Source organism: Saccopteryx leptura, chromosome 6 (genome assembly GCF_036850995.1).
Source record: "Saccopteryx leptura isolate mSacLep1 chromosome 6, mSacLep1_pri_phased_curated, whole genome shotgun sequence".
NCBI lineage: Eukaryota > Metazoa > Chordata > Mammalia > Chiroptera > Emballonuridae > Saccopteryx > Saccopteryx leptura.
In genome coordinates, this window is record NC_089508.1 from 172,795,439 (window position 1) to 172,820,874 (window position 25,436).

Consider the following 25,436-nt stretch of genomic DNA (forward strand, 5'->3'; position numbering starts at 1 on the left):
CCAGGACACTCAATTTCTTGTATTCCTTCCCCACAGCACCTATCACGGCTTGGAATTGATATTTAGCTGTGTAAATTGTTTAACCTGTTCCTCGCTAGACTACAAGTTCCAGAGGAACAAATGCTTTGTCTGCTTTGCCACAACTGTGTCTCCAGCACCTGGTGAGACCTGGTACGTAGTAGGTGCATCATAAACATTTGTTGTGTAAGTGGATGAATGAATGGATGAATAACTAGTGAAAGGAGGTAGCTGCATAGCCCGGTGCTTCTGATAATGAACGGCAGTAATGAAAAGGGTTGGCCCACAAGTCATAAAAAGAAGCCAAATTCATGCTTACAGGAACCACACACTCCCTGTGCATAAGTAAGCCTGTCTGTATGTGTACAGATGTGTGTTCAAAAGCACAATTGTGTTTGCAAAAGTTTGCCTTTGTGTAGTCGTGTGTGCTCACGTGTGTCCGTCGGTCTGCCTGTCAGGGTAATGAGGTGACTAGGACACAGGTAAAATCACTCAGGAAGGCAGTTTCTAAGTCGTTACTTTTATTTTGAAAGACTTGTCAAACTCTCCACCTCATGGCAAGAGTTTGCATGATTAATAAGAAGCAGCTTTTTCATGAAATGCTTGGAGGTGAACAAGTTCTCAGCCTGCGAGATCTGACCATCCCATTGATTTTGAAGTTTCTCTTGATTAAAAGGGGGGAGGGGAGAAAAGGCGAAACATGCTAGAAACCGAGGGCAGGACTCCTCATGACAGCCATCCAAAAATGAAGAACACAAAACAAAACAAAAAACCCTCAGAAAACAAAACCACTTTCACCTTTTCTATTGTACAACTTTCTATGCCTCGCTCTTGATTTTGGCCTCCCTGGCTGCACCAGCTTCCCAGTCCTGAGTCTCCAGGGACAGTTAAGAGGGGAACAGCCCTGTAAGAGGTGGTGATCCACCCCCCAGAGTCTTGGTGGATTCCAGAACCCTGATGGTCCACGGCTCCCAAAAGTTTAAACAGCCAGCCCAAGGTGAAAAATAAAAGGCACTGAAAGACGGGCAAATGGTGAGGCTCTGGGTTTAAGTGAGAGTTTCTGTACTTTCTAACACAGCCTCGGGGTCTTTCTGTACCGCCCTGGGCAAAGAAGACTGGTCATCTGCTGTCCTGGTTGGTGGGTTTTCCAGGGATTTCTCCCTCTGGTCCCAGAAACATTCTTGCCAACTCCACGTGTCTGTTACTTCCCTTTGCCTACCCTCAGGCCCCGTGGGGAAGACCCGCCCCCGCCCCACTGGCACGAATACCCTGAAATAAAAATTAACACAAAAGTCTGACTTGGTGAGCCTTAGTTTGAAACAGAGAAATAGAGAGCAAATCTGAAGATGCGATATGTTAAAGGCAGGTGTGAGCAGATCAGAGTTCCCACCCATTTGCCACTAAGACGATGGGCAGTGCTTTGAATGGCCAGAGAAAAGTGGGACCGTTAGTGGGTCAGCAAGAGGTCGAGTTCAAGAATGTCATGACTTGGGTTATGATTTCCACTTTTAGCACCGTTAATATGTTCATTTAAATCTATATTAGCACCTTGTCCCCAGGCAGAACAACAAACCATCCAAACATTTTAAAGTTGGGGGTGAACAGGAAGGGGAGGACTAAAGAGAGACAGTCGAGTACTGCGGGAGGTGTGGTCTAGATCACGAGATCCTTGTCGATATCCTCTGCAAACAAGAAAAGAGAGCGGAGTTAGACAGGAGGCCCCGTGTGGATAGGACACGATCCCCTCGGAGTCAGAGGATCCCGCCCATCCCAGGACCAGGGACCAGGGGACCAGCTCAGGTCACCCAGGTCAGTGACTGAGCAGTCTGGTCTCCCTGTCACTCACACACAATGACATGTTCTGTATAGTTTCTTTTTCCTCTCCAGCCACTGGCCAGTCCCCCAAATAATGCTAGGCACAGAATGAGTGCTAACGCTTGACAGAGAAATATCGGGAAGCCGGCGGAGAGCGAGGCTCGCCCAGACAGGGGGAGCACACCGCAGACAACTAGGCAGAGAGTGCAGAGGTGGGCAGAGAGGACAGACACGCAGATGACAGAGAGGAGAGGAAGGAGGGAGAAGACAGCAGCCCCTCTGCTCGGACACTCACGCTCCTTGATGCCGAAGCAGCCGGCCCACTCATCCAGGGCGATGTACTTGTCGTTGTCCAGGTCACAGGTCTCGAAAAAGCGGGTGGTGCAGTGCTCCATGGGGATGAGGGGCGCACGCAGGGGGGCCAGCTCGGTGTGGGACAGGTACCTGCAGGGAGGAGGCGGGGTGGGCCTCAGGCGTGGGGAAGCCGCCGACCTGCTGTGGGACTTGGATCACGGCATTGCCCCACGCTGAGCCTCAGTTTCCCCCTCCATCAAGGGGAGGAGTTGACCATGTCTAAGGGCCCTTCCGGTTCTGAGGCCCCAGGGGCTCATAACAAAGGTCTCTTGTCATATTTGTTTCCTCGTTGGCTGAGAGTTGGGGGCACAGAAACATCAGGTGAAAATAGCACCTCCGCTTCTGGTAGATCAAAATCTGGCGCGAGACACTGCAGCTTTCTAGGGACACTCATTTTACAGCTGCAAATGCCCAGAAAAGAGTCTAAAAGGAGACCTCACCCTGACGACAGGGCTGACTTCTGGGAGGAGTGTGGGAAGGGCCGGCGACCATGGGACGTGTGCGAGGGGGGCCTCTGGCTTCTCTCCCCCTGTCCTCCATGCCTGTTCCCCCAGCAGGCTGGGCTCCAAGCGCAGGCGTGATTTCTCCCTTGTTCCACAGAGCCCTCAGCTAGCTGTCCTCAGAACACTCTTCGCAAGGGGATGCAGCACGGTCCCAATGTTCTCTCTAATCGCCAGGCCAGGCCCGTCCCACCCATCGCATGGAAGGAACCACAGTGTGTGAACTGAAGGGAGCGTCCCCTCCCTCCCTTTTGATTATATCCTGGTGGGGAAACTGAGGCCCAGAGAGGGACAGGGACACGGGCAAGGTCACCGCGCGGCTCTGGGATGAGACGTGGGGGAGGACGGGTCCCCGGCCCAGGCTGGGCCCCTTTTCCTGATGCCTATCCTTGCAGCCCCCTTGGAAGCCTCCTTCCTGGCCCCGCCTTGCGGTGGGATCTGATCGCTCTGCCCGAGCTCCAGATGCCCGACTCCCCCCTGCAGAGGACTCAGTTGGGTCCCAGTGATGGGAAGAGCCTGGGAGAGAAGCAGCATGGAGTCTCCCAGAGCTCAGGAGACCTGGGCCACCCGAGGTCACCGACAGGGTGGACGGGCTCCAGGCCCAAGGGCGGAGCCGGAGCGAGGGATGAGCCTCCTGGAGGTGAGCAGCCCTGGGCATGGTGCGCTCCCCCGGCGTGCGAGGAGGGCGCCCTCCCCTCTGTGCTTCTCCAGGAACAGAGCACAGGAGAGCCAGAGGGTGAGGCTGACAACTCCTGCTCAGCCGTACGTGGTCACGCTGCTACCCACCACCCGCACCTCTGGGAGCCATCTTGGCGTCTGTGGTCCGGCGGGCCTGGGGTCTTACCCGTACGCTGCTACCCACCACCCGCACCTCTGGGAGCCATCTCAGCGTCTGTGGTCCGGCGGGCCTGGGGTCTTACCCGTCGATGGGGTGCTGGTCCAGCTGGCCGAACTGCCAGTGCACGGGGAAGATGTACATGTTGTAGTTCTTCTCGAAGTCCCGGGCCAGCAGCTCCACGGGGTGGTCCCCTGCCTCCAGGCGCTTCTCGTTCTCATGGATCTTCTTCACCTGGGGGGCCAGAGACACGGGGTGACGACGGGCCAGGCGGGTCCCCCCCACCTCTGCCAGGAGCCAGAGCAGGCCAAGGTCAGCCACGCCCGAAGTTCAAAACGAGGGAAGGAAATGGCAGAGATGGGGTATTGGCACCTCATCCACAAAAGTAGAGGGGTGCTCTCAAAGGGTCATTCCTAGAGCGGCCACATCAAAATGACCCGCGGGGGCCTTGCTTCACAGAGACACTGATCTAGGAGGCCTGGGCTGAGCCCAGGAATCTGCATTTTATCAGTACTCCAAGCGCTTGATGTGCCAATTAACGTTGAACATCCACAGACTCAAGTAAAAAGTAATAGGGTTGTTTGTGTCTCTGGTTCAACGTGGAGCTAAACAAAGTGAGCAGCGGGTCTCTCCGTTACAGGACTTCTCAGAGCCTTTACGAAGGGACTGTGCATGCTAAACCTCCAAAGGCAGCAAGGAGAAGTCTGTGTCCCGGCGCCCAAGATAAAGGCGCTCGTCAGAGCAGGGATGCAGGCTTACACTTGGCAGCCTCATGCTGAGACTGGGCCTGGAGGTCTCAGCCAGCTGGGGGCCAGGGACTGCCGGCTCAGGGCCAGGCGGGCGCCCTGCAAAGAGAGCCCTTACCCGCAGCTTCTGCTTCTCGGTCAGAAGGTTGTTGTCCTCATCCCTTTCGTACAGAGTGACCAGGACGTTCTTGAGCCAGTCCCGCATGCGCAGGGGGAACTCAGTCAGCTCGGAGTCCAGGCAGGGGGGGATGTCTAGGGTCCCAAATACAAGGGTGGTCAGCACAGACCCCAACTCTCCCCCTGCCATGCCTTCCTCTTACAGCCAAGCAGCTCTGATCAGTGACCATGACACAGTGGCACAGCCCCTCCAGGTCACGGCTTCTCCGTGCCGCATGAACCAAGGCGACCCTGTGCGGGCCAGAGCCTCTGCAAACAGAAAAGCTCGAGGCATGTCTGCTGCTCACTTGGCCTTGACCTCATCTGCTGTGGGAGGTGTTCACTCAGTGGTCCCGCAACTTTCGGGGCGTTGGGCCCGGGACCCACACTGCTGATGTCAACCACGGGGAGGTGTTTGAAGCCGGGAGGCTGCGGAATAACACTTATCCACAGGCTTATCTTAGTGGGGTGGAGGGTCAGGTGTCAGGAATGAGTAACCACCAGAACATTCTTAGTGATAATCATGCCATCCTGGTCTTGGAAACTTAGACTCTGAGAATGTTGGACCAGGAGGTTTTATCCAAGTCTCCCCTCTTAGGGGACTTATTAGAGATCAGCCTGGAGAGAAGTGAAGGGACTTGCTCAAGGCCACGTTATCAGAGCCTCATCCAGCATCCAGAGCCCGTGGCTTGGGAATGTGTCCTCCCCTCGGCCTTGGACCTCTGGAGAGCGCCCTCTGTGGTTAGGACCACGGTCTCCTTCACCAGCAGCTGGGGACTGGGAGAGAAGCTCTGTGATGGGGACACTAGGAATTGGGCGAGTGAGCAATAGACTCCAGAGGACAGTGAGAGCCACTGGGTACAAAACTCCTTGGCACACTCCGCAGTCTCACTGCCCAAGAATTCCTACCAACATTCCTCACCCGCCCTTCTCTTCCAGGCCTGCGCCTTCTTTTTTCTTTCTTTTTTTTTTTACAGAGACAGAAAGAGAGTCAGAGAGAGGGATAGGCAAACAGGAACGGAAAGAGATGAGAAGCATCAATCATTAGTTTTTCATTGCGACATCTTAGTTGTTCATTGATTACTTTCTCATCTGTGCCTTGCCCATGGGGCTATAGCAGACTGAGTAACCCCTTGCTGGAGCCAGAGACCTTGGGTCCAAGCTGGTGAGCTTTGCTCAAACCAGATGAGCCCGTGCTCATCAAACCAGATGAGCCCGTGCGACCTCGGGGTTTCAAACCTGGGTCCTCGGCATCCCAGTCCGATGCTCTATCCACTGCGCCATGCCTGGTCAGGCCAGGCCTGCACCTTCTTATTTTGCACCCTGGGCCCCTTAATGGGGAGAGAGAGCTGACCACAGGAGAGCCTGGCTTTCCCCTCCATCTTTCTGCACTCTGCACACCTGAGGCAGGTAAGTGGCCGTCTGGTGACAGGACATACCAGACACACCACATGGATGTTGTCTCAGATGGTAAGCAGATGTGGCCTTGGGTGTCTCAAATGATAGGGAAGCTGCCAACGCTGAAGGACGCACCTGGGCCAGCTGGTCTGCACCTGGGATCGCTAACAGACGGCCAGGCCATACCCTGGCCTTCCTTCCCCCAAACGCCTGACTCCCAGGTTTCTGGAAGAGGGTGCTGAATCATGTCTTAAGCAGGCAGGTAGGAATGTAGTAGAGAAAGAGGGCCAAGGATCTGACAGTACTGAGAAACAGGGACCTAAGTGTTCAAATATTTTAAAAACACTTTATAGTCCCAAGTGGGACTTCCTATTTCCTTTATGATGTTGAAGCAGAAAAGACTTGGGTTAGCCCTCTAGAAGAACTTTCTCATCATTAGAGAAAGGAAATTCTCCCTGCTCTTGTGCTTCCACAACTGCTGGGTCCTTCCTGGGAGAGCAGAGTTGAGAGGAACCTACTCACAACCATCTCACTATTCATGAAAGGGAACCCTGAGGCTCCGAGAGGGGAGGAGATTTGCGCCTGATCTCACAGCACGGGGTGGCAGTGTCAGCATCAGGGCCGGTTCAGGGCTGTCTCCCAGAGCCGGAGGCTGGAAGGCCCAAGGGGACTCACATTTGCAGGGGCCGATGTAGTCCAGGTGGAGCTTGTGGCCCTTCTTGGTGCCCTCCAGGGTGCACTTGGTGGCAAAGAAGTGGCAGGAAGAGTCGAAGGTCTTGTTGTCATTGCTGCACACCTGTTGACAAAGCATAGAGCACCTCACCTTCATTCCCAAAGCCCTTTGCTGGTACCACTATCCTCACCTGTGTCAGGGATGGGGACATGGAAGGCCTAGCTTGGAATGTCATTAGCCCGAGGTCATACAGCGAGTCACTGGTGGGGCCATGACAAGAACCCAGCCTTGGGGCTCCCGTGCGAATTTGTTAATCCCCAGTACAGCTTCTCTGAGATAACACAAATTCCCACAACAGCTAGGAATGTCATTAGCCCGAGGTCATACAGCGAGTCACTGGTGGGGCCATGACAAGAACCCAGCCTTGTTAATCCCCAGTACAGCTTCTCTGAGATAACACAAATTCCCACAACAGCTAGGAATGTCATTAGTCCGAGGTCATACAGAGTCAGCGGTGGGGCCCTGACAGGAACACAGCCTGCGGGCTATTCAGCACATTCTGAAAGCCACTGCTGGCCTCTGAGCAGCCGCCTGAGTCAGGGCTGAGATATGGGAAAACTGGATGGGTAGGATGAGTGGAAGACGGGGATGGCGAGAAAGGCAGGGTGTGCAGAAGAGTTGACTCAGCACCCTGGGACTGTTACCCTAAAGGCTCGTTTGTAAAAGGCGAGAAAGGCAGGGTGTGCAGAAGAGTTGACCCAGCACCCTGGGACTGTTACCCTAAAGGCTCGTTTGTAAAAGGCGAGAAAGGCAGGGTGTGCAGAAGAGTTGACCCAGCACCCTGGGATTGTTACCCTAAAGGCTCGTTTGTAAAAGGCGAGAAAGTCAGGGTGTGCAGAAGAGTTGACTCAGCACCCTGGGATTGTTACCCTAAAGGCTCGTTTGTAAAAGGGGCGCTGGACTGGCATGTGGGAAGTTGGCTGGTGAACAGTCCCTATGCGGTTCTAAAACTTTCCACAAGGACGCAGGGGGCTCCCTGTGCCTGGACTGCTTGGGCAAACAGCAGGGTTTATGCTGAGTGCTTGCTTTCCTTCTGGGAGTCTGATTTGGGTACCGGCACGGCAGAGGGTGCCTATGTGATCAGCCCTCAGTTGAAAGTTTGGATACTGAGTCTCTAATGGGTTTCCTTGGGCAGAAACATTGTTCACTTGTGACTACATTTTTGTAGCTGGGGAAAGTGTGGAGACCCATCATGAGGTCCGGGGAAAGAGGAAGCAAGCTAATCATGATTCCTTCAGACTCTGTATCCTTAACATGCCACCATAAGAAATCTTAGCTGTGAGTGCAACTGTCCGCTGAGTCACGGGAGTCCTTGGCGGGGGGGGGGGGGGGGGGGGGGGGGGGGAAGCAGAGGTGCCGAGGGCTGACCACGGGCAGCGGCAGGAAGTAGCTAACGTTAGCAGGAGGGGAGCCTTGTGTTGAGCCTCCTGCATGTACTTGCTTAGTGTTGCTTAGATATCGCTGCAGAGGGAAACGATGGATGTTGGTGACCAGTGGGATGGGGAATTAAGAGGGAAGAGGCCACGATGTTGCTGACATTAGCAGCTCAGAGGGTAAGTTGAACTGGGGAGAGAGTGAGGATGGAGAGGCTGGGTAAGAGACTGCGGGAATGACGCTGGTCTAGATTCGCTCTCCCGAGCTAGGTCAACGGTAGCGCAATGGTTGGCATGAGTGAATACTTAATAAATATGTACTATATTTTGGATATTTGGATAGATAGATAGATGGCTGGTTGGTGGAATGAGACCTACTGGGAGCAGAATGGACAGGTTTGAAAGATTTTTAAAAACAGCACACATATGCTACTTAACGAAGTACCAGGCATTATCTGACAAATTCCCACAACAGCCCAATGAGCTAAGTAAGGGACTATTTCTGTCTCCATGTTAGAGATGAGAAAACTGAGACCTGGAAAGGTTTAGCAGCTTAGCCAAGATCTCACAGCAAGTGGTGGGGATGGGGTTGGAACTCAACCTTCGGTCTGACTCAGGGCCCACGTTTTTGGGACCTGAAGCTTCGCTAAGCTGCTCCCTTGTTGAGAGAGCCGGTCTCGGTGCCTGGTGTGGAAGTCGTCTCTCCCGAGTCTGACACGGCACTAGGAAGCTGGTGTTGCTGAGTGAATTCTTGCTGGCTGCTGGAGGGTTCCGGTGGCGGGCAGAGCCGCACCTCACTCACCTCCTCTTCCTGCTGTGACTAGATCTAGGCAGGGGGCTTCCGAGACTAGAGCTGCTCAGGAGAACCACCGAGCCAACAGTTCTCTGGGCAGACGCTCCGTGTTGGAAAGGGCCCGAGCCCCCAGCCTCCTGCCTCGTCCCTCGGGGCTCACCTTCTCAAACTCGCCAGTGGGGGCGGGGCAGCTGGTCGGGTCCTGGCACACGCACACGGGGGTGTTGTTCTCGCCCAGCTCACACGCCTTGCCGTGTTTGCAGTGGTGGGTCTGGCACGGGTCTGGGAGAGCGCAGGGGCATGAAGTCAGCACATCCACCCCAACCCAACCAGGCCGCTCCGTGGGCAGAAGTCCTCGCCTATGCCCCCACTCTGGGCAGCTGAGTCCTCCCTTCCCTTCTGCTGAGCCCAGAATGGGCACTTAGGGGGAGCCGTGGGCTCAGGCTGGGGATTAGAGGTGCAGTCTGAGGTCATGACCAGGCTGATCATATTGGGGGTGCTGTAGACTCAGTCTGGGCGCCCGGCACACTGATGCCACACGGCTCCCCTGAGGACTGACCGAAGCAACTGTGTGTTCTCAGCGCTCGGCTGATCAATCATAGCGAGGCATTTTTGGATTCTAAGAGACTTTCTAGAATGACTGGGAATGTCAGCCATCGTCACGGAGCTGGGGAGCTGTGAGGCCCAAGGAAAGAGACTTCGGAGGCTGTAGAGGAAAAGGGAGAAGGGCCCCGAGTCCCACCGTGAACAGTGGAGCGCGGCCGTGTCTGGTAAACAGCGGACGAGGTGGAGGCGGGGAGAAGAACAGGACTCAGGAGACATCCCTGTGCTCCAGCAAGAACTCAGGATGACTGCAGTCTCGCCTTTCCTCCTGCTGCTTGACTTGGGGTATTTTAGCCAACTTTTACAGGATGCCGGCTCCGCCAGGCACTGGGCCAAGTGCTCTTACGCTTGGACTCCCTGGCCCCACTGCCCGGGGCAAGGGTCACGTCATCATCACCTTCCCGTTAGGGACTGTGACGCTAAGACTCGGAGGAGTGAGGCCAGCGGTCCGAGGTGCTCAAGTGCTCATGTAGGAGCCGACAAGTCTGAAGGCAAACGTTGGTTGATTTGCCTGCCGAGTGCATGTGTTAACCCCTTGGGTCTGAGGCCTCTCTGTGCTGTGGGATAGAGATGCCAGCACGATGGCTGAAGCCAGAGGCCCTCGGTCACTCTCTCTCTGGCACTAACTCCACTGATGGCACCACAGGAGTTTTGCCAGGTTTCCAGGCCGCATTTCCCCATAGCTGTGTGAAAATCAAGTAAGCTAGCGAGGGTGGAAGCTTCGGGGGTACTCTCTGGTCTGCTCCCGTGTGGGGTTTGGGCTAAGACAGAGGCCACCATGGAGCTTACGTGACCTCTGTAAGAGTGTGAAACTCGCCTTTGGAACCAGGGGGAAGAGCTGTGGCAGGGTGGGGGGAGGTCACTTCCAGCTGTGGTACTTCCCTTCCTGCTGCTCACAGCACGGACGGCCTGGCTATGAACAGCTCTTTCCCAGGCGCCAGCGAATATGCCTAACCTCTAAGTCAGAGCCTTCCCTCCTCCTCGGCCCAGCCTGCATTTCCCTGGGGAGGAAGCTCATGTCCCACGCCCGGGCGGCAGAGGACAAAGACACGGGGAAGGGACCTACTTTCAGCCACCACCTCCTCTTCGGTTTCCTCGGCACCTTCCTCAAACTCTCCTACTTCCACCTGGACGGGGTTGGCTCCCAGGGGTACCTGGGTTGGAGGGCGAAGAGTGAGTCAATAGGCCCCACCCCCATCCCAGACCTGGAAGAACGGGCCGAAGGCTGGAGGGACCCACAGGGGATGGTGAGATGACAAGCAGGAGGCACGCTGGCCTGGGTCACAGATGAAAGCTCCAGAATTCAGGTTAAATCTGATGGAGCCACTGGTTTTTGCGTGCCCTAGAGTTCTACTGAGATGCATCAGGGGCCAGCGCACCAGGGTGTTAGGGCAAGAGGCAGTGCCAAGCCCTGCACCTCCACCAGCCCAGGGGCAGCTCCCCTTTCATCTGCTTGATGTGTGGGAAGACCAGGTGGTCATCTAAGAAAAGTGGTCCTACAGAGTAAAAAATTTTCAGAATGAAAACTCCCACCTGCAGGGTTCCATTGAAGGTTTGGGAAGCATCGGGAGTGTGTCAAGATTGAAGGATATACGGGATTTTTGTCTGTGCTGTGTGCACAGGGGGAGGGGACAGATGCCCCGTCCCAGCCGGGGACCCACAGAACCTGTCTGGCTTCCTCAAGGACTGGATGGGGGCCGGGCAGGGCGGGGCCTGGGGTCCCCACCCACCTACCTCAGAAACCTCAGCCACTGTTTCCTCCACCACCTCTGTCTCATCGGGCAGGGCTTCCTGCTGCTGCTGGGAGAGAAAACGGGGTTCAGAGTTCAGAGAGGTCAAGGCCAAGGCCAGCTTCGCCTCTGAACTGCTTCCGGCCTGGAACACAGCTTCTGGGGAGGTGGGAGAGCAGCTCATTGGAGAGCCCCAGGGCTGAGCCTCAGGGACCACCGTGCATGGGCAACGAGGGCAAAGGAGGAGCCAAACAGGGGACCCCCTGGAGCACCGAGAGCCTCCCTGGCTAGACACTTGCTCTGAGGCATCTATCTGAGCATGAGCTTCGAACGCACTCCCACTGCTCTGACGCCAGTAGAGTCTGAGAAGCACAGATGCAGCCACCCCCTGTCCTCTCGTGGACAGGGGAACAGACTCAGAGAGGGCGGGCGAACACCGTGGGTTTTATCGTCTTCCCCGGAACTGTGCGGTGGTCGTGGTTGTGATGGTGACTATTGGGCAGTACCTTCCTGCCGTGTCCACTTGGAGTAGGAAGAAGCAAGGGAACATATAGTGTTGAGGCCACTGGTTGGCTGGGGTTGCTTCTAACAATAACGTTCACTTTGGCAAAGCTTTTGCCACAATCTACCCAGCTGCTCAAGATTGCCAGGGTCTACGGCCACTCACACCTCCTCGTGAAGAGAGGGCGAGGGAATGACGGGTTGAGAGAAACTGTTCTTTTCTCTGCCCAGGTTTCTTCCTCCCTCTTCTAGGAAAGCTTCCAGTCTAGCTCTGGATAGCCACCCCTGGCCGCCTGCACGCGATTCTCGGAGGGACTGTGTCAGTCCAGGTGCCCTGGCCGAGAAGCTGGCCCAGGACCCGAGCTCAGCCAGACTGGTGCTCCTTGAATTTCTTATGATCTTCCTGGCACGTCCTCTCAAGGTGTGAAAACCGCTGGAGCAGATCTATTCAGATAGCAAGCTCTCTGAGACTGTCCACTGGTTCTTCCCTCCCAAGTCCCGGAACTTCCTTTTTCTAGTCCTCCCGGAAGCCTTTGATACTATCATCTTTCCCTCCCTAATTTAGTCAGATTGCAGTCTGTTGCTTGCAACCAAATAGCCCTCACTGATTTAGTAACGAACCTATCGCTCTTAGGGCTTGACTGTCTTCTAAAATCATCCCCACCCGCACTGCTCCCCCTCCGCTGGAATTCCTCACAGGCCACAGTGGTCTCCTCCTTCCAAAGCAATCCTAGTCTGTTTCTGAGGTGCTCTGACTGCTACAAAGGTCATCTTATTACACAGAAATCTCTATCTCTAGAATGTCCACCCAGTGGGCCTCAGTGCCATTTTTATCCTGAGCTTATTTGATTAAGAAAAAAAAAATCTTTTTTAAAAATAGAAGACAAATAACTTGAGATGGGTAGGTCCGTGTCCCCTCTGAGCACCCAGGGCTGGCAGATCCGATGACCCTGAGCTGGTGGTGGGAGGTGAGACCACGCAGGGATGACCGTTAGGTACTTACAGGGGCTGCCAAGGCCCTCCCGGCCAGACAGAGGAGAAAGAAGATCCAGGCCTTCATGGTGCTGGGGACCCTGGGGAGAGAAACGGAGATTTCTGAGTAGGAGGCTTCCCGATGGAGGGTTCCTTCCGGCTGAGTCTCAGTGATAAACCATAATTTAAGACGTGCGTCTTAAATGTCAGTGAAAGACACAGGAGAAGGTTGCTTCTGCTCAATTCTCTTTCCACCCTGATTATATGAAAACGCTGTAGTTTGATGGGAAGATGTCTTTAACACCTAACACTTATCTGTCTTCCTTTTTACCCAGGAGCAGACTTTGGCTCAGAGCCACCACGGGGAAACTAGATCCAGCTGGAAATCCGCTACATTGTTTTGGCTTCTTTGTAGTTATTTTTATAGCTTCCTTCCATTATGACAAAGGTACACAGATTTTCCCATTTATGGTAATGCGACAGAGTGTCCTTTCTCAATACATTTACTTTAAGTTTTTAAAAAGTGATCAGGAAGAGGACTGGCTAGTTTGTTCAAGTTTGGACATGCCGAACCGGATCACGTTGAAGGGACCTTCAATCCCTGACGTTCTAGAATTATTTTCCTATCCTATCCCCTAAACTCTCCTCCACGTCCTCCACCTCCTCCTGCCCTTCGTCCACTTCTTCTTCCTCCTCCCTATTCCTTCTGTAATGGAAGAAGTTAATAGCTACCAACTTCTTGCCAATGAGACAATGAGGTCTACTCTACATCCTAAAACAAAGAACAACAGTCCTGGAATGTGACCTGTGGCAACTTGAGGGTGGCCACATTTTTCTCCAATCTACCCAGAAAGGGCAGCATTTCTCTGGATCCTCCAAGGAAACGGTCCAAAAGCTTACATGTGTCACATGTTCCCTTTCTTCTTCACGGCTAAAAAGGATGTTAGCTGAGATCTAGAAAATTCTCCCATCCCGGTCACTGCTAAGACCCCACTCTTTAGATGCTGAACTCTCGACGCGAACAATGTCATCTTGAAACAGAATCTCCTCTGATGGGTCCACGCCCCGAATGCCATCCCTAACAGAGGATCTGCGGGGAAGACATTTTATTTCTTGTTCTAACTGAATATGCTTCCACTGTCAAACGGCTTTAAAGAGCTCTTCCTTATACTGATCTAAATTTGCCTTTCTCAAACCTCTCTTGGTCTGTTCTGTTCCTCCTCCTGTGGCCAGACAGAGTAAGCATGCGCCTTCTACCCCCACGCAGCTTTTAGTCAGCAGCCCCATCTTTCCCTCTACTGTGCCCCTCCCCCAACGTCTAGACCAGGCTCATCATCCCTAGTTCCTTTCAAGACCCCTCAGCTGACCAGGCACGTTGGAGGTATAGAACGACCACTGGGCTTGGAGTGAATACCAGGGATTCTTATTCTACCACAATAGTGTTTGGGTGAATTGGTGAAGTCCCTCATCCTCTTTATGGTCCCCACGTCCACTAATTGAGACTTGGACTAGGTGAGCTTTGAGGTGGCAGGCTTGGCCCTTAAAATGTCACAGGCACATGTTGGTCCTGGTCCACAGTATCGCCCCTGGCAGCAAACACAGTCACTTGGATTATAGTATTTGAATAGCAGACACAGCAGGAGAAGAGCCGAGTTCATAGCAGTCTTTTGTTAGATTAAAATAGACACCAACCCTCACCTTCTATTTTGTGGGGTGTGCATGCTATGAAACAAACAGGAATTTAACAGAATTGCCCTGGGGGCTAGGCATGGCTTCACCATGGCCCTAGCTCCCGAGGAAGTCCAGTCTTTCTTTTGCGGTCAGTTTTTGGAATGCTCCCCCCTTCACACAGTTGTAGGCTTGTTCCCCCGGGCCTGGAGGTGGAAAATCTCCTTGCCTCCCCATTTGGAAGACACAAGCAAAACAACGCCTGCGTGTGGCTCCGGGCACGTGCTACAGGAGAGAAAGCGTCAATGCGAGACTTGTCTGAGACTGAAGTTGAAGGGTCCAAGTGAGACTGGAAGCTAGAACAGAAGTCACCTCGTCTGGGCTCCAGTGACAGAGAGGTCAAGTCATTAGAGAAAGAGCTCAGCGAGGACTGGAAATGTCATCAGCGCAGGCTGAGGGTGGGGGTAGGAAGACCAGTGTTTCCTGAGTCCTTTATCTGAGCCGAGGGGCCACGCTCCCCTCTCTGACCAGGAGAGAGTTTGTTGCCCCCCCCCCCCCGGCTGTCCTGCTCGTCACTCTCCTATACATCCCCTCTGTCCCCGGCTTTGCAGCCAGAAGAGGAAAGTAACTCGAAACCTTGCTGTGCTTTGTATGTTCTAAGGCCGCACTGACACACTGTCCCCGAGCGCCCGGCACATGGCAGGGAGGCAGACAGGCACGGGAGGGCTCTCAACCCCACCTTCCCAATGAGCCTGCAGTGGAGACAGAGGAAGCCGTGCAACACTCAGGCCTCTTCCAAGTTGACAAACGCCCTTCTCACAGAGTCGGACTGAGCTCAACAGGGGCGATGTTCAGAGACTGGTGGTGGTGGTGGGGGGTGTGGAGGAGAAATTCAGAAAGTGAAAGCATTAAGAAATGACCCAAGTCTTAGAGGAGTTATTTTCTGGGTGTTGGGTTCTGCCCTGTACCCAGTGCTACATCACCAGTCCCAGAATGCTTTCCCTCCAGACGATGGGGCCAGAGGCCAGGGTACAGCTGGACTGTTCTTGGAAATGCACAGCCACACTCCCTGCACAGCCGTGGAGTCCGTCACTGGGGTTCTCCAAAACGCCACTGGCCAAAGAGGCCAGGCGCCCATCCTGCAAAGCTAGCGGGTACAACAGTAACCTCAGCAAGGTCAGAACACAGGGTCGAACCCCAACATTCCTGCTGATCAGCTGTGCCCACACCCTTGGCTGGTCAGACCTAGCCTGACATACCTGGTGAAAGTGAAAATATAAACACCTTCCTATAGAGGACCAGTTTAAATAGAAGCTCCCTTCTTTGTGGCTCTTTAGTTTGTGATGATGCATATATTTATCTTTTTGAAAGTGTTGTCATAATCTAGCATCCCATTGGGGCCGCAAGGCATGTCTTCCTGCCTGATAGTGCAGGTGAGGAAACTGAAGCCCAGGGAGTGGAAGCCGCCTGCCAGGAGCCCCAGGGAGTGAGTGTGAGCTGGAGGAGGCAGTCCCACCCCCCACTGAGGGCTCTCCGCCTCAGTGTCCCGCGTGGCCGCTCCCTCCCAGGGGCTCACCTGAATGGGGTCCAGCTGGGCTGTGAACCGGCCCAAGGGGCGGGCAGGGAAGGTAGCCCAGGCCAGGAGAGGAACAGGACGTGTTTCCCTTGGCTTGGTGGACATCAAATGCAGACACCGCTCACCGCCACCCCCTGCCGCCGCCTCCGCCTCCTCCTCCTCCTGTCCCTAAATCAAGTCTTTCCTTTGCCTTTATTTTCTCTGGAGATGGCTGAAAACCCATCCCTGGCTGCCAGCAGGACCTGAGGCTGAGGTCACTCCTCTCTCTTTGGAAAGACTCTGGGGATGGAAAAATACAGCCAGCCCCCCAGGTCATCTCCCTCAAAATGTAAAGGGCTTCCGTCAGGCTCTCCCTGGATACTGAGAAGTTGCTGAATATCAGAACTGGGGGAAATCTCAGAATCATAGAAATTAGCTGTGGGTCTTAGAATCATAGACTTTTTTTTTTTTAATTTTTTTTTTTTCCAGAGACAGAGCGAGAGTCAGAGAGAGGGATAGATAGGGACAGAAAGGAACGGAGAGATGAGAAGCATCAATCATTAGTTTTTCATTGCGCTTTGCAACACCTTAGTTGTTCATTGATTGCTTTCTCATATGTGCCTTGACCGCGGGCTTTCAGCAGACCAAGTAACCCCTTGCTCAAGCCAGCGATCTTGGGTCCAAGCTGGTGAGCTTTTTGCTCACACCAGATGAGCCCGTGCTCAAGCTAGTGACCTCGGGGTCTCGAACCTGGGTCTCCCGCATCCAAGTCCTATGCTCTATCCACTGCGCCACCTCCTGGTCAGGCAGAATCATAGACTTTTAAAACACATGAAGCACAGAGTCTGAGTTATAATTAGTAAGTCTGATTTGAGTAAAAAGCATACAGCGCGATGCAGTTCAGTAGAACTTCCTGAGATGATGAAAGTGTTCTGTATCCTCACTGTCCAGTGTGGTGGCTCCTGGCCAGACGTGGTCATCAAACACTGGCAATGTTGCTAGTGCAAATGAAGAACTCAATTCTTAATTGTATTTCATTTTAATTAATTTAAATCTAAACAGCCACATGTGGCCAGTGGCTACTGTATTACACCAAGTGATTATACATTTTTCTAGAGGCAATAGAGCATCAAGGTAAGCTCATGGGTTCTGGAGACGGATCGTACAGGTTCAGATCCTGGCCCTGTTACTTAGCAGTTGTGTGGCCTCCAGCACGTGACTTTCCCTCTCTAGGCCTCAGTTCCTTCCTCCCTCTGTAGGATGGAGATAGCAACACCTACCTTGAAGGCTCATGGGTGCTATACAGGAGAGACTAAGATGTAAGCAATTTTGTTTGGGAGAGCATCTTAAAATCCAAGGATCTCAGAATCTCCATCCCCCTCAAGAACCCAGGGCAAGAATCCCAGCTCTTTGTGGCCGGGGAGAAAGGCGGTTGGGGCAGAACAAAGAAGACATTGCTCCTCTGGGTCCAGGGGAAGCAGCCCAGCCTCCAGGCTGGCCTCTTAGTTGAGCTGCTGACGCAAAACAAGCATCTTGCTCCCGCTGTTTGGCTTGGAAACAAGGCTTCCAAAAACCCGTTCACGGTAAACAAGCCCAAAGTGAGGAAAACAAGTCTAAAGGCTGAAAAGGAACCCATGAACCAGCCCTGCCAAGGAACTGGGATTTGGGAAGAGAGCCCAGTCGGGCCAGAGAGGCACCGTAGCAGCCAGTGTGGCTACACTGTCACTCCCACCCCAGGGAGCAGGCACAGCCCCTCGGAGGTGACGTGGGAGTCGGGAGTCCTGAGATCAAGTCTGGGCAGTGTCGCCCAGCTTGCTGTGCAGACTTAGGTGAAGGCTCCTCTACTCACTGCACCTCCCCTAGCCCTGTTTGTCTGCACAGTGAGGAGGTTGTTACAGATCAGTGGTTGTTCAAAATCATGCAAGCCAGGGAGCTTTTCCTTTCAATGAAGTCTTCTGCTCAAGTCCAATATTTGAAATAGCTAAAACCCTTTTGCATTTGTTGAAATATATGAATGGATCATTATTCAATAAACCAGCCTGAAATTAAAACACAAAAGCAGGTAAAAATGGAGTTGAGGTAAGGTAGGAAGTCCTATACACTCGGACACTCCCTGAGATGCCTTGGAGCGTCTCTAGGTGCCTATGAACACAATTTGGTGGACCCTAAGGTTCCTTGTATCGCCGACGGTCTGAGTCAACTCAGGCAGATCTCTCAACTTGCCCCTTGACTCTCTGCTTCCATTTCTGCTATTTCTTGCTGGAAGGGAAGAAGGCAAGGGAAACTTTTAGGGTGTTATGGGTGCTCAAGGCTAGGATCGAAGAAGTTCTAGGACAACTCAGAAGTAGCCCGGAGTTTGAGACCAGAAGTCAGTCTAACTTAGATTCCATAAAGGCATCTGAGATGCCACGTTTCACAGTGGTTAGGAGAGGCCCCAGGGTGGAGCCCTTCAGTCTCTCCTCCTTGGCGCCCCCTAGGGGCCACTGCTGAATCCATGTGACCACAAATGGATAGGATGAGAAATATATAACATCTGTATCCATTCTGTCACATCCCAGAGATGGCAAATACGTGGCATACGTGCCTACTCCTGCTCCTCCTGTGCATGTGGCAGACATTACTAATCAATTATATGACCATTTCCCCTAAAGTTCAGAGTGGCACCTGAATCCTGCACAGTTCTGTCAGTTGCTACCAGTGGTCTGTGAATTTCACAAGCCACGCAGAAGCTCTTTGCCATGCCTCTGATTTTAGAAGCAAAGAAATCGAGGATCAGAGAGACAACGCAACTCACTCAAGGACATAGAGCAAGCTGGTGCCTGAGCTAAACTTCCAGATGCTAATCTTGTTTTCTTTCTTTTTCATTTGGTCAATCTGGAATCCTAATGCCATGACTAACTCAGGATAACTCAGAGGGCTTCCCCTAATGAGATAGGTTAATACTAAGTTTCTGAAAGAACCCAGCTCCGAAGAGAATTGGTATCTCCAACCATATCTTCCCAACAGATATCAAGCTCTATGGCTTGATGAATGACAGTGGTGTTGATTTCCTGTCTAAGACATCTCCTCCTGGATGAAGAGGAGGCTGTTTTTCTAAATGATTTTGTTAAGTCCCTGCATGCTGACTCTGGCCCGGCCCAGGATTGGGGTTAGGAGGTAGGTTTGGTGCCATAGAGAAAAGGTAGCTTCGTTAATCCCCAGGGTCAGCTGAAAACTCCTTTAAAGACAGAGGATAGGGAAGGAGTCAGCAGGAAGCAGAAGAGCGCGGAAGCAGAAGAGCAGCCGCCTACGTTAGCCACCTAGGCATGCTGCCTCAGGGACAAAGCCACGTGGCTGGGAGAGGCTGTGGCAGGTCAGCAAAGGACAGAAAGGACTGCTCAGTGTTTATTATCCATGGGGCCCGTGGCCTATGGAAGGAGGCATGTAGATGCGATAACAAACTGATCAGATGAAAAACAAATTTTAAAAAAAGCAAGGTGAGCATCTGGAGGTGTTCAAACACCTAGAAGTTTGGCTCGGACACCAGTTTGCCGTGTGACCTGAAATGAATTATTTTCCCTTCCGGAGGCTCAGTTTCTCTCTCTGTAAAATATAACAATGGTCTGGTGCTGTAAGTATGTATGTCACATGTCTGTCTTTCCATTGTGACCTGTAGTTGTGTCTGGCTGCGCACATCTGGGTGTGGCTGCAAATGGCGGTTGTGTTCACCCACCTGACAGTGCCTCTGTGTAAGTTTCCTATGGACTGGGGGACTTGTGTGTGAAGCTGTGTTTGTATGCCTGTGTGTGTCTACCTGATGCAGCATCTGTCTGTTTCGGCCTGTATAGGTAAGGGTCAGAGTTTGCATAAGCGTCCAGATGTTTACCTGGAGCTTGTCTGTGGGTCAAGGTATCAGGTCTGTGAGAGCATGGCCTGGGTCTGCTCATGTGTGGATTGAGGTGTTTATTTTTAGCTATGCCGACAGGTGACTGTTGGTGAAATCAGTGTGTATACTCTGCCTCCTCGTGGGTTTGTGTCTGTCCCTGTCTATCTCTGCACACTTAGCTTCCCACCTAAATAACAGCAAAGAAAAAAAACCCCACAAATATTCTCCTGTTTATGTCACATCCTCAGCTCTTTCCTTTCCTCCACCATCCTTTCCTATTTATAGCTTATTTTCAGCAAGAAAAGCTGCTCTTGTAGATTGCACACCCGAGCCAGACTATCAGTTGACAAGTCTCTACAGACAGATAAAGATTTTAGTGGACTGCTTCACAACCGAAGACCCTCTGGCCTCTCCTCGCTTCTTTCCTCATCTGCTGTGGGAACAGGGGGTGTTAAAAAAGTAGGCCAGCGACTCCTTCTAACGAAGGCAGCATCTAGGACTTCAGTTTTCAGGACTTTAGAGCAGAAAGCGTCCCTGGAGGCCGTCTAGGTTAGAGTCCCCATTTAACAGATTGGGAAACTGAGGCCAAGAGAGGGGACGGGTCTTTCCCAGTGTCAGTCATTGTGAGTTAGGACCCACCCCTGCTGGTGCCTTGGCCAATGCTCTTGTCAACACTGGAGGAAAGGACCCAGATCAAAATGAATTTAAACAGTTTTTTTTAAAATATGCCCATTAGCCCTTTTAGTGAAGGAAAGTTATATATATATATATATGTACAACCCCCAAGATGATGGAGCTGCCAAATCCGGGAAGGATTCCATTAACTCTGTGGGCGCCACCAACCCACCAGGCCCCAAACCCATGCCTCAGGTGGGAGGGCCACATTCTAGCTTGAGCTTCCCTGCGCATTACCCGGTGTTGCCCACACACTTTCCGTCCAGGTGGCTCTGCGACGGATCTTTAACCAAGGAGGAAACTGGAGTTCCCAAAGGAAAGACTATCATTTCAAGGTCAAATGGCAGCTCTGGGGCAAAGGTGGAAGGAAAGCTCAGGTCCTCACCACCCTGCCTGGGAGGCTAGACAGCCCGGCGCTGCCCTGGGGCCCTGGGAGGTCACTAGGGCCGGCCTATGTTCTGCTTCTTTGAGATTTGGGGACACAGTGGGGTGGGGGGGGCATTCAGACTGGGGCTGATGTACTCTTGAGTGTTCTCAGCATCCCCTCCCAGCCGGCAGGCAGAGACCCTGAAAAAAAGGTTACCGTGGCAACTCGCATTCCTCCTAGAGTGAGTCACGGGCAAAGAAGAGCCTTTCGGTGGGTGGGACTTGGAGAAAGTTTCAAAAGTTGAGCCCTTCTCCAGCACCCCCCACCTCTACCCCGCCCTCCTTCCCTCTCTCCCTCCCGCCTGCCCGCCCTCTCTTTGCTCCAGGCTTTGTCGATGTGGCAGCTGCCTGCTGTGAGTTAACTCTCTCTTCCCCCAGCCACTTCTATAGGATATCCAAGTTTTTCATCCCCCTGCAAATGCGTAGTAGCTTCAGTCCCCATCCACTCCCTCTCCCACTCTATGAGCTCTGGCTATTCTGGGCGTCATGCACCCATGTGAGAATATCTTAAGGTTGAAGGCTGAAACCCTCTTGTGCTCTCTCTCTCTATATTTCTCTAAAACACTCAATTTTAAGGGGCTTGCGGATTCCTTGCAGTCTGTTCAAGGGTTAGTCTTGGATCTCGTTTAAGAGACTGTCCTCCTTTGAAAGTTTCAGAGGTCAGGTGCCCCAAAGATCATCAAGTCCAACCCTCTTGCTTTACAGATAGGGAAACTGAGTCGAGAGGAGACACTTTCCTGAGATCACACATACAGTGTGTGCCCACAGTCTGCCACTGGCTTCCCATTGGCTTCTCACGCTACCATCAGCCCTTGGGGAGGACAGAAATTTAACCCTGGGGTATTGCTGGTGAAAACATTTTCTCTTGTGTTCTGCAGAGAATGCTGTTCTTTCTGGAGGAAAAAAAACAACAACCACGTGTGCCTCTCTGTTCGCTTTTGGGCAAACTGGGCTAACAGGAAGATCATGCCTCCTCTCAGTGCCCCTGTTCTCCTGGCACCTTCAGGACTCAGGAAGTCCACTCCTCAGCCAGCCAATGGAGCCAACAAGGGTAAAGACAGGACGGGATTTCTCTGAACAAGACCCAACACCCTAAAAGCCGAAGCACCCACCAGTCCTGTGTAGGGCTTGGACTTCTCAAAACAAGAAGGTGTGAAAAAACTGCCCTGAGATCTTCTCTGTCTTGCTTTTCCCTTCCCCCTACCTCAGCACCCCCCACACCACGCCCAGTCTCCCATAGGACCCAGTGCCCGCTATCAGACGCCTGGTGTCTTCAGATCTAGCCACACTAAGGGCCGCTGCTAGTGACTTCCTGTGTTTACACCCCAGGGAGCCCAGGACTAGAACAATGCCTAACCCAAGACTGACCGGTGCCTCTGGAATCAGTGTGTGTGTTTGGGGGTGGGGGTGTCGATAAGAGAGCATGCAAAGGAAATAAAACAGGAGCCTTCCCGGAGGTACTAGTTAAAGGCAGAGACCCCCTTAGCCTTCTGGAGATTAATTTCTCACTTAGGCTAAGTCCCTTTTGGAAAACAGAGCCCCTGACCAAGAACCAAGCCCAGGGAGTTTCTTCTCCTGGAATGGGGAGCGGGGCAGGCACTGGCTGCGGGCAGGTCCCCCGTCGCAGCTGTGACCAGATCAGATTCCCGGGAAGGAGGAGGCTGCCACATTTGCAAAGCCAGCAAAGAGGACCGGCAGGCAGCCTCTGAAACCAGAGACAGACACAGAGAGAAGACTCTCTCCAAGACACAGTGAGATTATTTTCTGCAAACCGAGGAAAAGTTATACTGTGACTGCACTTGCAGAGCGACAGGCAGGGAGCCCGGGGCCCCTGCCCCGAAGGGGAGCGGTGATAGAGCCCGAGAGAGATGCGCACCCCCTTCCCTGACCCCAGGCCTCCCGGTGCGGCTCCCCTCCCTCGTCCACGCACCGGAGGAGGGAGCTGGGGTGTAGGATGTGAGGGAAAGGCAGGGCAGGGGTCGTGCGTACCTCGGTGGCAGGCAGGCAGCAGGCTGGGTGGCTGCAGCAGGCTGAGTGGCTCGGCGGTCTGAAGGTCTGCAGGAATGTGGAGGGGTTTAGAGCTTGGCAACAGGAAACCACTCGACTCTGGGCTGGGTCTATCTCCCCCTCCACGCCCGAGGTCCCTCCTCCTCTGTCTCCTCCTTCCTCCCGCCCCCTAGCCCCCACCCCCCTGCCAAAGCTGTCTCTGTCTTCCATTTCTCTTTCCTTCCCTTGTGCTGGGTTATCCTGACCAGACTCCCCAACCTCACCTGCCCCCTGGGTTCTAGCGCTGCTGCCCAGACGGTCTCACAGAGTGCCAGGGGCTGGAGGGGCCGGCAGGGATCGCCTAGGACAGCCTCCTTCTTGTTCAGAGGGGAACCGAGGCCTGGGGGGGGGGGCAAGGGATTACCTGGTAGCCCCCAGGGGCAGGGCCAGGCCCAGCGTCTTGACTTTTTGACAGCGATCTCTACAAGAGCCAACGGGAGGTAGTGCTGAGAAGGGCAAAGCAATTTAAAGGCGTCGTATCTGTGACAAAGGCAAGGCCAGGACTTGCCTCTGTACAGACGGGAGAAGCTGCCGCTGGTGGCATCATCGCTGATGATTTGGTGTATGCTCTAAAAATAACCACTCTAACTCTAGTTACACCATGAACAGAAACATAAGAGATGAGCTTTCTAGCTGGGGGATGTGTCATCTGTATAGAACAGAGAAGGTGATTGATGATATTGATAGTAATCATAGAAGTAGAAGCAGGCAAGGTTTACCGAGGACTTAATAATCTTCATAGGAACCCTTGACTTAGATATTGTTACTATGGCTGTTTTACTAACGAGAAAACAGGGGCTGAAAGAAGGTAAGTCACAGCCCAAGATGACCTGGCAGGCTGATTCTACATTCAACTCGATTCATACTGATGCTACATGAACGTCTCAGTGCAGGAAGTGTGGATTGAGTATTTACTACACTCAGGGAGGAGTAAGAATTAATGTCTGGTCCTTGCCCTCAAGAAGCTGTGGATCTTGCCCTGGCTGGATAGCTCGGTTGGTTGGAGCATCGTCCCAGAGCACAGAGGTTGCTGGTTTGATCCCCAGTCAGGGCACAGACTGGAACAGATCTTCCTGTCTCTCTCCTGCCCTTTCCCTTTCTCTCTCTCTCAAAATCAATAAAATAAACATTTTTTAAAAGAGAAAAAGAAAAAAAAGCTGTGGATCTTGCTGAGAGGACATGCCTTATGGATACAAGAGTGGACAGTCTGAGGCTTATCCTTCGGGCTCAGAGTGGTGGGATTGCCAGGTTGGAGCAGGCAGAGAGGGCTTCCTGGAAGAGAAAGATTTTGCAGCATAGCTTGGCTTAAACAGCACGGAAAGGGAGAGGCAGAGACCATTCTCATAAACTTCTGCGTGATGTGGCCTCTGCCTCTCTTGCCATCCCCTTCTCCTCCTTGCTCACCCTACTTTAGTACTTCAGTCACACTAACTCCCTTTTAGTTCCTCCACAGCCCCAAATTTATCCCCACCCCAGCATCCGTGCATTTGCTCTAACCTCTAGCAAGGACAATCTTCCACCTGATTTTCCCGTGCCTACGGTTTTCTTATCCTTCAGGCATCTGTCCCAATGCCCTCCCCTCCGAGAGGACCTTCCTGATCACCCAACTGCAACCAGTCTCCTTGCCTCTCACCGGGATAGTCTGTCTCCTTCCCCTGTTTTATTTCCTTCCTAGCACTCGGCAGGATCAGAAACTACTTGTCCCCCCAGCAGACAGAAGCTCCGTGAGAACAGGGGTTTCCCCTGTCCTGTTCACAGCAGGACTGTAGTGTCTAGAACAGTGGCCAACACCCAGTCGGCTCTCAGTCACTGGGGGCCTTGATTGCTAATGGGGCTCCAGCCTGGAATAACACTCCATGCTGGTCTTTAAGGGATCCTCAGACCTACAAAAGTGGGTGTACAAGTGTGGGCGTCTGTGTGTTTTTAGGCTGAGAGGGTCCCTGGCTCTTCTCAGGTTCTCAAAGGGACTAGCTGGGAATCCAAGAAAGGGTCTGCTGCACGTGGCCGCCGGCCTCCCTCTGGCTCAGACGCCTGGCTGATGCTCTGCCCCAGCCGGCCGGGACAGGGTGCTGGCAGGCTCCTCAGAAGCCTGTTTTGTATATTTTTATAGGATTGGTTGCCATAGCTCGCAGGCATCGTGGGGGCTAAAATTAACTTACACTCTGTGCTTTCTTCGTAAACTAAGATACTGATTCTGATGAAAATGAGCCAGTGGAACTTTCCCCATGTTTGGCCGGAGTTCCCACGCGGCCTTCAGTTCAGGAACTGGAAAGCTGGTTGGGGCGAAGCAGAGACCCCATCTGGGGACCCCATCAGGGTGTCCCTGTGAGGACACCCTGGGCCAGGACCCCCCAGAGGAAGACGTGGTAGGTTCTGTAGACAGGGGTAAGAGCACCCTGAAGGAACAGGAGGGACGGGAGACTAGGAAGCATGGCTGACTCTGACTACGAAGGGAATGACTACTTCTGCTTCTCCTCTTCCTCTTCTCCTTCCTCTCCATTCCTACCCTTTTGATACCCTCTTGGCCATTCAAAAGCATTTCCTCCTCTACTGTCCCCGTGAATGGCAGAGCAGTCCCGTGAGGGGGGTCAGGGTAGGGCTTGAACCTATATGGTAGATATGGGGAAACTGAGGCCCCGATGACTCAGTAGAGCTGGGCCTCAAAAGCAGGTCT

General features: G+C 53.0%; 1 protein-coding gene across 2 annotated transcripts; it reads right to left on the reverse strand.

The window, feature by feature from the left end:
• Window positions 1-518: 518 nt before the first annotated feature.
• Window positions 519-22,840, reverse strand: SPARC (secreted protein acidic and cysteine rich). 2 transcript variants are annotated; one of them, XM_066342052.1, is made up of 10 exons: window positions 22,706-22,840; window positions 12,559-12,628; window positions 11,059-11,121; window positions 10,391-10,478; window positions 8,882-9,003; window positions 6,498-6,618; window positions 4,387-4,520; window positions 3,608-3,756; window positions 2,129-2,277; window positions 519-1,700 (listed from the first exon to the last, which is right to left on the reverse strand). In XM_066342052.1, the coding sequence occupies exons 2-10, from the start codon at window positions 12,613-12,615 to the stop codon at window positions 1,672-1,674; spliced, it is 912 nt and encodes a 303-aa protein (XP_066198149.1). In that variant the 5' UTR covers window positions 12,616-12,628; window positions 22,706-22,840; the 3' UTR covers window positions 519-1,671. The 2 variants fall into 2 exon arrangements, with proteins under 2 accessions (XP_066198149.1, XP_066198148.1); XM_066342051.1 differs by having other exon boundaries at window positions 11,059-11,124.
• Between the last annotated feature and the right edge of the window lie 2,596 nt (window positions 22,841-25,436).